Source organism: Megalobrama amblycephala, linkage group LG7, assembly GCF_018812025.1.
Source record: "Megalobrama amblycephala isolate DHTTF-2021 linkage group LG7, ASM1881202v1, whole genome shotgun sequence".
NCBI classification, from domain to species: Eukaryota; Metazoa; Chordata; class Actinopteri; order Cypriniformes; family Xenocyprididae; genus Megalobrama; species Megalobrama amblycephala.
The window spans coordinates 43628578-43644650 of record NC_063050.1 but is presented as its reverse complement, the minus strand read 5'-3'; the positions used below and the strand labels follow the sequence as shown (position 1 = coordinate 43644650).

General features: G+C 36.3%; 2 protein-coding genes across 4 annotated transcripts in view; both read right to left on the bottom strand.

Annotated features, from left to right (window-relative positions):
• Positions 1-9550, bottom strand: part of dnah6 (dynein, axonemal, heavy chain 6) — a 91222-nt gene extending 81672 nt beyond the window's left edge. Inside the window, exons 1-13 of the mRNA XM_048197639.1 lie at positions 9374-9550; positions 8724-9077; positions 7604-7777; positions 7235-7515; positions 6408-6675; positions 6093-6227; positions 5655-5769; positions 5447-5561; positions 3983-4151; positions 1819-1926; positions 1592-1702; positions 1401-1490; positions 108-228 (exon numbers count right to left, since the gene is read on the bottom strand). Of these exons, the coding sequence (XP_048053596.1) occupies positions 108-228; positions 1401-1490; positions 1592-1702; positions 1819-1926; positions 3983-4151; positions 5447-5561; positions 5655-5769; positions 6093-6227; positions 6408-6675; positions 7235-7515; positions 7604-7777; positions 8724-8996 (1960 nt within the window). The 5' untranslated portion in view covers positions 8997-9077; positions 9374-9550. The remainder of the gene's footprint in view (positions 1-107; positions 229-1400; positions 1491-1591; positions 1703-1818; positions 1927-3982; positions 4152-5446; positions 5562-5654; positions 5770-6092; positions 6228-6407; positions 6676-7234; positions 7516-7603; positions 7778-8723; positions 9078-9373) is intronic.
• Positions 9551-14764: 5214 nt separating this feature from the next.
• kdm4c (lysine (K)-specific demethylase 4C) overlaps positions 14765-16073 on the bottom strand; it is a 30810-nt gene continuing 29501 nt past the window's right edge. For all 3 annotated transcript variants that reach the window (XM_048197637.1, XM_048197636.1, XM_048197638.1), the window contains 2 exons: positions 15933-16025; positions 14765-15425 (listed from right to left, as the gene is read on the bottom strand). In XM_048197637.1, the coding sequence (XP_048053594.1) occupies positions 15264-15425; positions 15933-16025 (255 nt within the window). In that variant the 3' untranslated portion in view covers positions 14765-15263. The remainder of the gene's footprint in view (positions 15426-15932; positions 16026-16073) is intronic.

Genomic DNA, 16073 nt, shown 5'->3' with positions numbered 1-16073 from the left:
GACACACATACACAACATAAGAAGAGTGTGACAATCGTGATTTTGACAATCAGGAATTGATTATTGATTATTGATTATTGATTATGATGATGATGATGATGATGTACCATGGTCTTGCTCTTTGAGAGCCTCCAGGTCCAGGTCTTCATTCTCTTTGTAAAACAGTCTGAACGGCTCAAATGTACGAGCATACACATTAGCGGTATCAAATGCCATCTGAATCGATTGCTGACAGGGGAAGAAACATGAACATTTACACAATTAAAGACAGTTATGAACACATTCCTTTATACACACACATTACTAGCTCACGAAAAGCTCACAAAAGCTCAATTGGTTTTTCTTGGTTTTTCCTCATGCATTAAGCATTAAGCAAGCATGATGGAGCTTCTGTTTACCATATTTGACGCGCTCTATGTATGTGTATTCATCAATGTTTATATGTGAATAAAAACCTAAATTAAATCTGTTTATCATATAAAGTGATTGTGTCTCTTCAAAAGACTTGGATTAAACTGCTCGATTCATATAGATTACTTTTACAATGTCATTTTGTACTTTTAGAAAAAGAAGTGAAAAGTATACACATCCAAATTATCTTCAGCAGGTGAAGGATTAAAATGAAAAACATGAAAATAAACAAGAGAAATGTGTAATTATGCACACTGCTGAATTATTCCCTTTTATTTCCAAAATAAAACAGCAATGTTTCGATCAATAAAGGCCTGATGAAGATATTTATTGATCGCAATGTTGGAGTTTTTTGTTTGTTTTTGCAAATAAAGGGAAAAGTTAAACAGTGAGCAGATTTCCATTGTTTGTTTTCTTTTTGTACTTTTAGAAACATGAACATTTTGGTTGCATAAACCTTCAATATATGTACAAAAATTATGAGGGAATAGTATCAAAATATCTTCATTTGTGTTCCAACGGAAGTCTTGTGTGTTTGGAACAACATGAGGGTGAGTAAATGATGACAGAATTTTCATTTTTCAGTGAACTATTCCTTTAACTCTAATACAGTATAATTCTCATTTGAGAATAACGGCTATTACATAGTTCGGTCATGAAACCCTAGACGGCACAGACTGATAGGTCTTTTGCATGCAGTCTGCTTGCAATCACTGTCATTAGCATCCATCAACATGCTATCTTGAGAGTTTTCATGGCTGAAAGTTACATTACCTGAGAACAGTAATGTTTACAGTAATGGCATTTTTGGGTGATATTCTATAGAGAACCACTAAATGGTGACACTTCCCGATATTAAATTAAAACCAATAAATGATTTCTATAACTTGTATAGAAATGTTTAAATACAAAAAGTTTTGTTTTTGTTTTTTTGGGTTTTTTTTTTTTACTGCATTTAGATCATAACCATGTTAGAATCAAATAAAAACCTTAATATTGAGTATGATGTCCTGCAGATAAGTGTCATCTTCCAGGATTTCCGCAAGACTAGGGCCATCCCCACATGTCTTCTCCTCAACCTGAAACACCACGCATACACATGTGCAGACACACATCAGCCAAGGTCAGATAAAAGAGCGTGTGCTATACAATGAAGAGGTAAATGTTGGTCTCGTTCAACCTTTTTGTTGATAATGGGTTGAGTAAAAGCATCAAAGTAGCTGTCTTGCACCAGAGTATCCAAAGACAAAACTGTGTTCTCAAACCGCCCAGTAATCTCTGCTACACACTCCTGATGTATACACAAAAACATGGAACGCGTAACGATATGCAGTGTACACAAACTGGGCATGCTGAAGAAAATGTTTGAAACACACAGAAACTCATAGTGTGCACAGAAACACAGACCAGGAAGTCATCCATGGAGGGCTGGTATGATAAGGATTGTGTGTCCAGCATCAGTTCAGTTATAAACATTGGCTGGTGGGAAACACTGCCATTCTGCTCTGCTGTGACCTGTAACACACACACACACACACACACACACACATAGTATTTATATTCGTTTACTTTTTTTATATTATTAAATAATTAATAATAATAATAATTAAAGCTTGATTGAAAATAGTGATATTTATTTTGTGTAAAAAATAAATAAATATTGAAATAGTTTGAAATCAAGAATTTTAAATCAAGTTTTAATCTGTTTGATCTATTAGTTTTAATTTTTTGATATGATATAAAAGTGACAATAATTTAAAGTGCCCCAATTATGAATTTTAGAAAATTACCATTCATGTAGTGTGAAACATAAGTGAATGAAAACATCCTGCGAAGTTTTAAATCTGAAAGTGCACCGTATATAAAGTTATTGTCTCTCAAAAGTAAGAGTTGACTCTTAGTCAATTAAATGAGTCGTTTGTAAAACGAATCCCAAGCCGTTTTGTTGTGATGTCACAACAAAACATTAGCATAACGCCCGCCCACTTATTGCATGCACAGACGCCAGGGAAATTCATTTTTTCAACAATACTACAGCAGTACAATCTTTTGTTGTGTTCCCGTCATTTTATTGACGACTGCTTCTCAAACCTTGGGGAGTTCAACCATGCAGTCTTTGGTTCAACGCAGGATTCACAAAACACTTGGTCTTAAAATATGGATCAATGAAGTTTATTTGGACCAGCTTGCTCCTCTGAATCTCAACCTGCAAGAATGATTAATAATTGATGTTTATATTTTCTAGCGATCATTCAAAATTCGTAGTTTTGTATGTTATGTTGTGTAACGTACACCCTAGTCTGTATGTCTCCTGCTAACCGGCTAACTCACGTTTCAGTAGTTCTGCTATTCAGATGTGGGTCCAATATTGTCTAAAAATCTGTTGATTAATGCAGCTTGCCTATCTTATTACTTGGAGTAATGATCAAGAATGGAGCACGACTTTACAAAGTGTAATGCATTATCAGCTATTCACATTTTTGCTCGGCTACCGTGGAAGTTTACAACATAGTTGTGGGCCAGGTTCCCTTACATAACTGTAAAACAAACTGTTTTTCCTCTGTGTTTTTATTATTACAGTAGAGTGGAGCTCTATGTGTATTGTAATAGGATGTTAAGATGCTAGTCCGTGCTCTCTGTAAACTTTAAACACCCATTGTAATGTCAAACAATGATATAGCCATTTTTCTCTATTAATAGTTATGGTGAAAAACTCTGTACACATCTGGCCTAAATGTTTATCTTATGTTAGAGGTTTTCAGCTTCTCTTGGCATTCTGATACAGTTCCCACAGGTGTACCTACATAAAGTATAACAGTGACGCTGCTATCATGTCTTATACATAGAGCAAACTAAAGTGACACTTTCCATAGAGAATCGTCCTATCACGTCTTATAAATAATGCAAATTAAGGTTACGCTTACCATAGAGAAACGTCCTACTCCAGTCGTGATTACAAATCAGTTTCTGGTTGATCGACTACTTCAGACGTTTCATCGTCGGACTCGGGCTCAAATTGATACGGTAAAATCAATATTTTCTGTCCATACATTGTATATAATGTCTTGTGAATTGATAGCTGTCATTCAGTTGTGGCAATGGGCACACGTTGCGCACAGTAAACCAATCACAAAGGATTGGGCCATCTGACCAATCAGGGCAGCGTTTCCCAAAAGCATCGTAAGCTTAAGTTGATCGTAGCTCCATTGAAACCAATGGAGCTACGATCAACTTAGGCTTACGATGCTTTTGGGAAACGCTGCCCAGGGCAGTGTAGGCTCACAGAAAGGAGGGGTTTCGAGCAACTGATTTTTTTTAACTGCTTCTAATGAACCGTTTGAGAACTGAGGTGAAATTAAATGTATATTATGAGAAAAGGAAAGTGTTTTTTGACCTTGCATGCATGTAAACCTGTTGTAGGAGACTCCCAAAACAATATTAGGAACCTTAAAAAAAGGCATAATAGGGGCGCTTTAAGAATCACAGAGATACAGACAACAAACATATCATACTTTTTCACGAAAAAAACATAATATTACCCTGCATCACATAAACACACAAGCATACAAACCTTTTTGTCAGGATCATAGCTGGTCTCGCTGCCTGCCCAGCTCTGGATGAGGGCGAGTGAAGGGGTGTGTGTGATATGCTCCTGAAACACACTCAGTAGCTTACTGACCGAGTTGACCACAAGCATGTGTGTGGTGTTCACAATCAGATAATCAGTCATTCTGATGAAACTATGGAGACCAAGAAAAATATTTGACAGTTAGCTTTTTGTACTGTGCCAGAATTCACCTCCACCTGCACACCTGTACATCCTTTTAAAGGATTAGTTCACTTTCAAATGAAAATTACCCTAAGCTTTATTCACCCTCAAGCCATATTAGGTGTATATGACTTTCTTTATTCTGATGAACACAATCGGAGATATGTTAATAAATATGCTGACGCATCCGAGCTTTATAATTGCAATGAGCGATACCAATGAGTATGAGCTGAAGAAAGTGCCTCCATCCACATCCATCCATCCATCCAAACATACTTCACACGGCTCCGGGGGGTTAATAAAGTCCTTCTGAAGCGAAGCGATGCGTTTGTGTAAAAAAAATATCCATATTTAACAAGTTATGAAGTAAAATATCTAGCTTTCGCCAGACCGCTTTCGTCTATTAAATTCAATTCAACTTACAATTCAACTTAAACTTACTTTAAAGTAAATTCAACTTACGAAGAAAGTGTAAACTGGCATCGCGTCAGTTAAGCTTTTTCCAAAAGTTGAATAGGGAAGGCGTAGGACGTAGCGTAAGCTTTTTGAACTGCACGAGTTTTACGCTTTTTTCGTAAGCTGAATACAGAAGGCAGTCTGGTGGAAGCTAGATATTTTACTTCATAACTTGTTAAATATGGATTTTTTTTTTTTTACACGAATGCATCGCTTCGCTTCAGGAAGGACTTCATTAACCCCCCGGAGCCGTGTGAAGTGCGTTTATGTTGGATGGATGTGGATGGAAGCACTTTCTTCAGGATGGGTCAGGATATTTATTAATATAACTCAGATTGTGTTCATCAGAAAGAAGTAAGTCACATACACTTAGGATGGCTTGAGGGTGAGCAAAGCTTGGGGTAATTTTCGATTGAAAGTGAATTAATCCTTTAATGTTACACATCAAAAATAAAAGCAAATGATTTTGGAATGAGATGAGGGTGAATAAATAATGACAGCATTTTCATATTTGAGTAAACTATTCACTCCAGCCACATAGTGTATTTAAAAAGTAGACTGATATGAGTTATTTACAGCTAGATTATTTTATAGATTATTAAATATCTTGGGCTTAGGTGATCATGCTTTCAGCTGCCAATAGCTTCGTTAAACACATTTTATCATGTTAAAATTCACGCTACAGAATACTTAATCGGGAGCACTGTTACATTGTCAACAATCAACAAATGACTAAATACCTGCCAATTATTAATCAGTCTGGCATATCTGCTGTGTTGCGAGCTAGTATTGTTAGTAAAGTTAACTAACCAAGTAAGACGTTCGCAGTAGTATCTCTTGTTTGCTTGTTGTGTGTAACTCATCTTCTCAGGTGTGTCCTCAAAGAACAATCCAAAAGCAGGTGATGCTAACTCTTCATCACCATCTGATGCATGGATGTAAGAATAAAAACACTCAAATTAACAATATACCAGCTATTTGACACATGATTGCTTTTGTATATGGATAAAGGTGTCACCAGTCTCCAAGTCGCCATAGTCAGGTGTGTGTCCAAACTCCTTCAAAGCATTTCGACAGGCACTTCTTGCCACTTCCATTACAAGCTTTCTGAACTTTTCAAGACGGCAGGACACCTAGAACACAGATACACAAAACGAACCAGTCATAAATGACAATGACAAACTCTTCCCTCTGCACAGCTTACGCAGAATACACTCTTTAAAAATAAAGGTACTTTATTGGAATCTATGGTTCTAGGAAAATCCTTGAAACCTTTCCACTGCACAAAAGATTCTTTGTAGTGGAAAAGGGTTCTTTAGATTTTTAAAATGTTCTTCACACTAAGAAAAAAATGGTTCTTTTAAGAACTGTCCATTGAAAGGTTCATTGGGGAGCCAGAAATTTTTCTTCTATCATGACACTGTTGCAAAACCACACAAACTCAAATCTCTCTCACCTCCTCCAGCTGTTTGTATTGTGCGCTCTGAAACTCCTCAAGTCTGTAAGTGCGGTCTTTCTCTAGCCGACACAGAGGCATGTCACTGATGTGGTAACACATTTCCCTGATGTCAATCAGTGCTGGTCGCAGAGTCTGAAATACAGAAATACAATTTTTTCATAAAGAAGGTGGTGCATTCTGCAAGGAACCTCATTGTAACTATATACAGTCTCTCTCTTTGATAGATCATGATATATATATATTTTTTTTCAAATATCAACTTTTATTAAAGCCATATCTATATAAATTCACATACAATAAACTTTGGCAAACCTCATTGAGAATGAAGAGATGCTCTTGCAATGAGCGTATGCATTTGCTGATTTTTTTATTGCGCACATTGGCACGCCACACACGGAAAGCCTTCCACTTGCGGAAGAGGAAAAACACAGGGATGCGCAGAAGCTTCCTGTGAAATTGGTATTCCTGCTCCCAGCGTTCTAAGGGCAAATAGTCCACCTCAGACCCACAGTAGTGCATCACTGCATGGGTACTGACCGTATAGTAGTCTGACTTGTTGACATTGTCAAACATTGCAATTCTGTTGAAAGAAAATTTGGAGTATTTATGGACAGAGATCTGGTTTAACACACCATTAACAGTTTCTGTGTATTTTACTTTTTCATACTTCATGTGATGTCACACATTATTTTTAATACAAATTAAAAGTTACTTAATATTAACCTTTATTTGAAGAAATATGTGAAATGGTTTGAACTGAACTTAAATTATGAATTTAAGCTAAATACATTTGAATACATTTTAAAATGTAATTTATTCCTGTGATGGCAAAGCTGAATTTTCAGCATCATTACTCCAGTCTTCAGTGTCACATGATCCTTCAGAAATCATTCTAATATGCTGATTTGATGCTATTGTTATCAATGTTAAAAACATTTGCTGCTAAATATCTTTGTAAAAACCATGGTACATTTTTCCAGGATTCCTTGATGAATACAAAGTTCAAAAGAACAGCATTTATTTAAAATAGAAATCTTGTAAAAAAATCTTTTCTGTAATTTCTGATCAATTTAAAAGTATTAATTTCTGTAAATAAATCTTACTGACCCCAAACCTTTGAATAATAGTGCATTTCTTACTTGAGGTTGTATGTGTCAAATTTAATGGATGATTTAGGAGCTGCAGACGTCACATAAAGGAATCCCAAGTGAGGGTTATTCCGGATGGTTTGGACAATGTCGGGTGGGGAGCGAATTTTGGCACGAATAACTTCCTCTACTGAGTTGAAAAGCAGTGAACTAGAGAATGGTGGAGAGGGGGTGTAGCTCAGAGGTGAAACTGTAACAGGACAACCTCTAGAGGAGCTCTTTGTTCTTTTAGGAGGGGATGGAATCCTGAGCGAGCCCTGAGTCAACTGCGCCTGAAATCATCACAAAAAATGCATATCAGTTTTTACTAATGTTACAAGAGACATCTGCCTGAGATGTTTATAAGAAGAGTGGCCAGACCTGTCTATCTTTGACATGGTCAGGAATTCTGGGCAGCTGTAGTGGAGAAGGTTCTCTCTCCAGGGCAGCATCAATGGACTGGAACTCATCAGAGGAAAAAGGCTTCTTAGGGCTCAAGTTGAACCTTTGGATGTTCTCAGGTTTCATATATTCACTGCGTCTCTTCAGAATCGGCTAGGGTAAAATACAGATAATGTAGTTAAATTGTTAACAGGAATGAGTATGCATATAATTATGATTTTGGGGAGTCACACCACATTTTACAACCTGAACTAGTCTTATATTGTCATAAAAATGTCATTATTTAATATTTCAAGATAATTATTCAGGGTCTGCAGGGATCTTCTCTATGTTCTCTCTCTCTCTCTCTCTCTCTCTCTCTCTCTTTCTCTGCATGTTTCTGCATGTTGGATGGACCAAATGGCACATAATTTAGCAAACAAAAGTTTTTCAAATAGTTGTATAAAGATATAATTTTTTTTTTTTCCTAAATAATAATAATATTAATAATAATAAAAGGTTATACTAAACTACTTAAAGGGATAGTTCACTCAAATATGAAAATTCTGTCATTTAATCATTCTCAAGTTGTTCCAAACCTGTATGAATTTCTTTATTCCGCTGAACATAATATAAGATATTTTGAAGAACATGGGTAACCAAACTGTTGATGGAGCCCATATGGAGAAAAAAATAAAATAAAATACTATGGAAGTCAGTGGGGACCATCAACTGTTTGGTTACCAACATTCTTCAAAATATCATCATCTGTGTTCAGCAGAAGAAAGAAATTCAACTTGAGGTTGAGTAAATGATGACAGAATTTTTTTTTTGGGGTGATCTATCCCTTTAATAAGAATTTTATGATTTTATGATATCAGGGCTGTATCACCCTCACATTTTTTACTTTACACCCCCCAAAACAATATAAAAATTAATTTTGATTCAAATATTAAAAAACATGCCCATCATAGCAGGTGTATATGTATGAACTTCATTTTAACATTCATTTTAGATTTGTCACATTATTAACCCAATTTTGGCAGCCAAAAGGAATAAAAAGAATGAATGACAAATAAACGATTTAAACACTATCCTCATTTGATGGTACTGCTCTTACCAACATCTCAACTTGTGCTGGTCTTTGTGTGGTCAACTGTCTCTCCTGAGCCTTGGTTCTGTGTGGGAATACCAGAGCATCAGCGTTCGGCTGTGGATGTCTGGGCACTGCTGAGATAAGTCTAGCCCTCAGCTGCTCCACATCAACAGGTGCCAGAGATCCAGGTACATTAGACACAGGTAAAGACTTAGCCGTCCCAAATAGCTTCTGTTTGCCATGATCTTGCTCTGGCCCTGCCTGGCCCCTGGAAGTGCCTTTCTGAAAAGAGTGCATGGCCAGACTTTCCTTCTGTTTTGTGTTCTTCCCAAAAAGTTTCAAATCCGTCTCCTCTGAGTTTTGCCTGGACAGTAAACTCTTTTAAATAGAGTCAAGACAACATCATGTTAGTTACATAATACAACTGTTGCCAACAATAAAATGATTAAATTGTTGCTAAGTAACGTGCGGGAAGTGTTGTTTTGCTTTTAAATATCGTGCCAAATTATATAGCGACATTAACAAAAATATTGTACCTAATTTCATCATATGTATGTATGTATAAGCATATCTTCGGGTGTTTTAACAAAGGCGTTATAGTAGCATATATCTGTTAGCAAACTATAAACGGCGCACCGGCTTTCCTGCTACAGAAAGCCGCCAGCAATACTTACAAAATGTGTTTGGTCCCAGAGTGTGACATGCAAGTCAATTAAAAACTAAATTAGCTGCTGCCAAGGATTTATGAAAAGCGACGGCTGTTTATAATTTTTATGTCTTCTAAACGGGACAGTTGAGTGGCGGTTATTATCTCCTACTGGGCTGTTTATAGTTACTTAGCAACGAAGTGTACTTTTCACCACTTCCGCCTCAGATGACTACGGATGGAAAGCCCAACACGCTGCTGCAAATAGGAACAAATTCCAAACGATTCAGTGATTCTTTTAAGACAAGACTGGACGCAAAAATGTGCAATATATTACAGTATATTTCCAATAAAACTATATGTAAACACATAGCTGCTGTTCATTACGTTTTTTCATGCGTCCCAGATCAGTTTGTATCAGCATGACCCAGCTCATATAAAACAGTTATTCATAATAGCATAATATACAGCATAATATAGTTTACATTATATTTTAATTAGTTTACATTATAATGCATATATATTTACATTAAAAACATAAAAACATCTCTTTAATAAAAAAACAACTCTTTTTCGCACGCACGTTAAAAACATTCGTAACATAATTTACTGTTCACCGCTTAATTCAGTGCATCGTTTAATTGCGGTATCACTCGGTGGAAAGAATTTCTATTCCCGGCTTAATGATTCAGCAAATTGTTGATTCGAAAACCGTTCGGACCAAATGGATTTGTGCACCTGTTCAACCGAGTCATTTAAAAGATCCGACTCAAAAGAACGATTGATTCACTGATCAGAGCTTGGGCGGCTGATATGCACGCCGACCTGCGGCCATCACGGGGTCCAATGTACCACTTTGCAAGAAAGAATTTGTTTTGAGCCAACGAGAATCAAATTTTATACCAAAAGCTGATTTAAAGTTTATATGAAGTTCACTAAGTAGCCTAGTCAGATCAGATCGTGATTGTTTCATTTAATGAGGAAAATGTGACAACGTTAAAGCTGCAGTAGGTAACTTTTGTAAAAATATATTTTTTACATATTTGTTAAACCTGTCATTATGTCCTGACAGTAGAATATGAGACAGATAATCTGTGTAAAAATCAAGCTCCTCTGGCTCCTCCCAGTGGTCCTATTGCCATTTGCAGAAATACCCAAGTATAGGTCTCTGCGGAACAAAAGAGGGGCGTCTCCCAATTTTGGGGTGTTTTCTAACTGAGAGAGGTGTTTATAACGATCCAACCAAAAAAGTACGGAAGCCGGGATATGCGTTTTTTTTTTAAGTACGAAAGGCCATTCATTATTATTATTTTTTTTCTTGTTTTCTTATGATTACAACTACTTTTTTTAATGTTTAGAGATGATGAAAAATAAATAAAATATTGCTGCATGCTTGACTTCCGTAACAGGGAAACTATGCGTTTTTCCCGAGTGCCTGCCTAGATATATGGAAACATTTTACTATAATACATTCATTTATTTTGAAGAGTATGAACTATTTTACAGGACCTGTAGCTTATAGCTCGAGAGGGCGAAATATATAATTTATGCAAATATTTATTAACCTACTCCGTTTTTTTAGTGCTAGTTATTTATTTATTTTATTATTATTATTTTGCATAAACTAGCCTACGAATTATAATGACACGGGATGTAATTTTGTCACATTGGCTATATATTTTACATAGACAAATAGTCATTTGTCTGAACTTATCCAATCGGCGTCATTTGGTTGGACATGGGGTGTAAAAATACTATAGTAATTGAAAGTAAATAGTGTTTTTGAACCAGTAAATTGTAGTATACTGTATATTATAGTATTTGTAACACTTTGTTAATGAATGCTACAGCATAGGCTGTAGACAGTACTTTAGTTTTTACTACAGTTAACTGTGTGTATTGTAGTATAATATAGTTTAAAGAAGACTTAGTACAGTAACGTAATTTGTTTATATTACGTTATATTACCACAGCAATAGCCTATAGAATTACCACAACAAATTAATTCAAGTATGGTTCAAAAACACTATAGTATTTACTATAAATTACTACGGTATTTTTTCACCTCAAATAGTTTCTTAGGCTAGATCCTTCTTGTGCTACAAGTCTTGTTTAATAATTGATAATAATTGGCCTCTTCAATATGAATAACGCAGAAGAGCAGGCACGCGATCAACAGCCTATTTTATTTAATCTCTCGCATGCCAAATTTCACGTGCATAGTGTAAACCTTCGTCATAAAAGCTATATAGTATTATATATATTATATATATAATACTAAAATGACATAACCACTGCACTATATCAACAGACAAGCAGAGAGAATACGTTGGCTAGACAGTGCTTGTGATATAATTAACTTTAATTTTAAGTGTTTGTTTTTTATAGGCTATCAACCACAGAAACTCATGACTGCCTCAGCGTATATTGTATAAATTAGCTTTATGCATTAATAAGACTACTGACTTACTGACCTTGTGTAAACTTTAAAAAAACAAAATTGTTAACCTGAAATGATGATTCTGAAGACTTTAAACTTTATAATCATTTTATTGACCACAGACACTGTAGCCACAACCTAATGGCAAAACTAAAACAAATCAAGTGACTAACATACATCAAATAGAATAGCGAATGTTAGCTAATAATAGTTATCGCTAGAAGTGAGTGGAAGATTGCTTGGAGCTTTTTACAACGAGCTAGCAAGTATATTCACATAAAAGAAATGTTAAACAACTGTTAAACAACTTAAACAATACACTTACATTCATATACAATACATATCTCTTATTGTTTTTCCGGAAATATCCCACTCGATTTGAGCAAATCAGGTAAAGAGGTTGAAAAACACCTATTCCCGTGTGACAACACCCCAAAGTTGGGAACCGCCCCTTTTTGTTCCGCAGAGACCTCCTTCTCCGCTCCCGGTAAGAAACAACCAATCAGAGCCAGGAGGAGTGTCTTAGCAGTGTCAATCAAGCTCGCATGCGCGCTGATCACACTCCTGTCATGCACAGCCATAGTGCACAGCGCGTACAGGCGTTCAAGATTACCGGAGTGTCGCAGCTTTGCTTATGGAGGACAAACAATCCAGTTTCGTACGTATAATACGCCATAAAGTGCGTATCATATGCACGCGAAAAACTGCGTACCATACGCACGCCAAAACTCATCGGGCTCGACATATGCAGTTTTAAGATTTTTTCAGGCAAGAATGTGCTGGTTTAAAGCCCAAATTTGTGGTTTATTTATAAAGATAGCGCCTTTCTGAAAATTTGATCTGACGTTGTCGGAGTTTTGAGATCCAGGCGATCACCGGACTCTCAGCGCTCATGTACCCAGCCGAGAGCAGCCTTACCTCGGCTAATCCTACTGACGTTTGCCGCAGGCTCCGTTTTGGCTGAGGGCAACGTGACGTTTCATAAATTTATATATGGCTATTTAACTTTTGTATCCTAGTAAAGCGCTGATTTTGTACGCTTGACTGAATTGTTTGCTTTGTTTCTTATTGTATATTTTTATACCTTTTATAATGGCTATTATTGAACATTAAAACTGATATTTAACAAAAAGAGAAGGTTGTGTTTTATGTTAAAGCCTATTTCTTTTCATTACAGTGAAGATAAACAGAGTATGCACAAATAGTATATTTTTGAAATGTAAACGAAAAGAGACAGGGTTGTTTAATATTTCGTTTTGTTAAATATAAACAGACATTGCAGATAATTATTCACTCGTTGCCTGAGGCTATTAATATGTTTTTGTTTGTTTCTTTAAATAAAACGAAAAGAGGCAGAGTGGTGTTTAATAACAAATTTTTGTTTTATTCTTGGCTAAAATATACATACAGAGATAACCGGAGAAGCCAGCGCGAGCTGAGTGACGTTATCAAATACGCTGCTGTTCCATTTGCAGAATCACCGGACTTGTGTTCTCCCGTCCACGGGAGTTCGTTCTCCGGAGTCGAACTTGCCAAGTCATAACTACCAAGGACGCGAGTCCGAACTTAGTGAACTTGGTTTTGAGAAATGCCTAACGTTAGTGTCAAAACTCTAGCCGCATAACATACAGATAAAATGTCACGCACTGTGGAAAGCAACTATTGAAACCTACTAATTCACTGGCTTGTCATGTTGCTGAAATAATGTAGTAGCAAACCTTATTTAAGCATTACATATCGATAGAAAAATTACTTGCATACTAAAACGTTAGTTACCGTTATATTATCTTACTAGCTATTTATTAGAAATAGTCCAACGTCATATAGTTACATTACATGTATTGCAAAATACGTAATGTTTTGAGGACCAAGTTTGTAGTCAAAGTATAGGCAGGCCATAGTCAATGTAAATCATGTTGATGTTTCGTCCGTTTCATCGGTGCCCTGCATGCTTACTAGCCTGCGCGTTCACGGCAGGCTCCGTTGTGATGGGGGAGGAGCTGTGGAAGGAGGGCTGTAGCGCAGCAGAGAGCAAGGGGGAGTGACCTGTGAGTTGTGCTTGTTCAAATTTTCAGGCTAAGTCAACGTTTTCTAAAAACTCCCTACAGCAGCTTTAAGAGTAACGGACATGAATTACTTCACATTATATCAAAAAAGAAAAAAAAAAAAAAGAAACCAAATACAATTCTATGTTGTATTTTTACATTAACAATGTATTTAATGTTCTATTTATTGAAACCAAGTCAATCTAGTCAGTCAAGTTAGTGTTCTAAGCATTTTTATTTATTCCAAAAAAATACGGCAGTGAAGGCAGTAACAATTTAACCTATATATTTTATATTGTGTATTGATTTTTAGCTGTTCTTTTTAATACTTATTTCAGATCATCAGTCATGCTCGGTAAACACAGACATGAAGATGTATCTTTAATTTCACCAAGCTGATATCTAAGTGGGCTCGCTGTTTACTTACTATTTTAGTCTTCCCATTAATGCCATCATTTTGTTCATTCAGACTGATGAGTGGAACGCGCACGTAAAAAAGAGGCAGGATTTTTCGCACAAACCAATCATAATCGATCATACCTAATCATAGCGCGATGGAGGCATTGCCTCCTCTCACGTGACTTTCCCCCATTCATTCTCTATTACCCCCCACTAAACCCACCACACACTTTAGGGGCTCTGTTGATTCTCTATGAGCTCCAAGGGAGGCACGAGAGACGCGGACTCCTGTTGTAACTTTACCTGCGGGTGTCGCTGTTGGACAGTGTTCCTTTAGAAAAATGAGTGACTTGTACACTTTTGTCACATTTTATAATATTTGTGTTGGGTTTTTTTTTTTTTTTTTTTTTTGTAATATGGATTATTTTCTCATCCTAATTTTTGAGGAGGCACTGCCTTCCTTGCCTCCTCGGAGGAAAACCCCACTTAAATGGCAACGTGTGAAGCATTTCAACAACTGAGGTCAAGGCACAGATCACAAAGCAAACATCTTTAATTTTTGTCAACAGCTGTAAGCACCACATAGAAAAGAAAGAATAAACCCCCAAATAAATAAAGAAATCATGATTTTAAGTAAAAGGTGACATGTGCTTTGCTGGACATCAGTAGCAACTTTTTTTATTTGGCATTTATACCATTTTAAGCTCAACGCTAATAGTGTCAGTGACTAGGAATGGTGCATGATACAAGACAAATCATTTACAAAACAAGCATGCGGGTGAGATTAGTCTCAGCAGTGTTGGGGAGGAAATTACAAGATAACGATGCTACAGAATACCATTTGAGGCAAGAAAAACCTCTGAAATATAACAGGAAAAACTTCTAATTTAGAAAAACATTCTTGTCCCTGACTTATGAGACCACAGTATTTCTGCCACTTTTAAAAATCATGATCTCACTGATGTACAATCTTCAAACACCATTGAAAACAGCCCCTCTTGTTATTCAAGGGCTCTTTTAACTCCATTCATCCATTAGTTGGCTTTACTGCGTGTTTCTGAGATCCTGGCGAAGGTTCGAGGACTGATATGGGCGATATAATCCGTCTGGAACCGAGAATTTGGAGTGCGTCGCCTTTTCCTTTCACCTTGTGTGGTGAAGAACGCATCTTGGAAACGCATGCTGGATGCCGTGGACTGCAAAGCACGCATAAACAAACACATCAAAACAACATTCATGAAGAAAACCACTGAAGGTCAAGCACTCACCACCAAGCACAGATTCACATTCAACCAACACATAAACATAATTCAAAATATGTAAATCAAACAGTATTTCCAGTGCAAGGTAAGCTCCTTGTTATTCAAAGGAATATGGATCTTTTTCTCAACCGCATGTCATTGCAAACATTTTTAGTTCATCTTCAAAACAAAATTGAAAATATTTTTAATATTTTCTCATTATTTTGTCCACCCAACTTTCAAGCTTCAAAAAGGGCAAAAAGCCATCATAAAAGTAATACAAACGAATCAAATGGTTTAATCCAGGTCTTTCGAAAAGATTTAAAAATATCTTGATGTGTTCTGAAGATGAACAGAAGACTTGAAGGTTTGAAACAACATGAGGGCGAGTAAATGTTGATAGAATTTTAATTTCTGGGTGAACTGACCCTTTAAATAAAGAGTTTAGTAAGTGACACTCACCAAACGTCCTTTGACTTTTTTGGGCAGATCTTCATCCAGTGTATAAATGTCCTCTCTCTTCGCCAATACTTGGGATCCATCTTCAAATTCCACCTACAAGAACACAGGACATACCATAAATGATTAGAGGAGCAGTAGAGC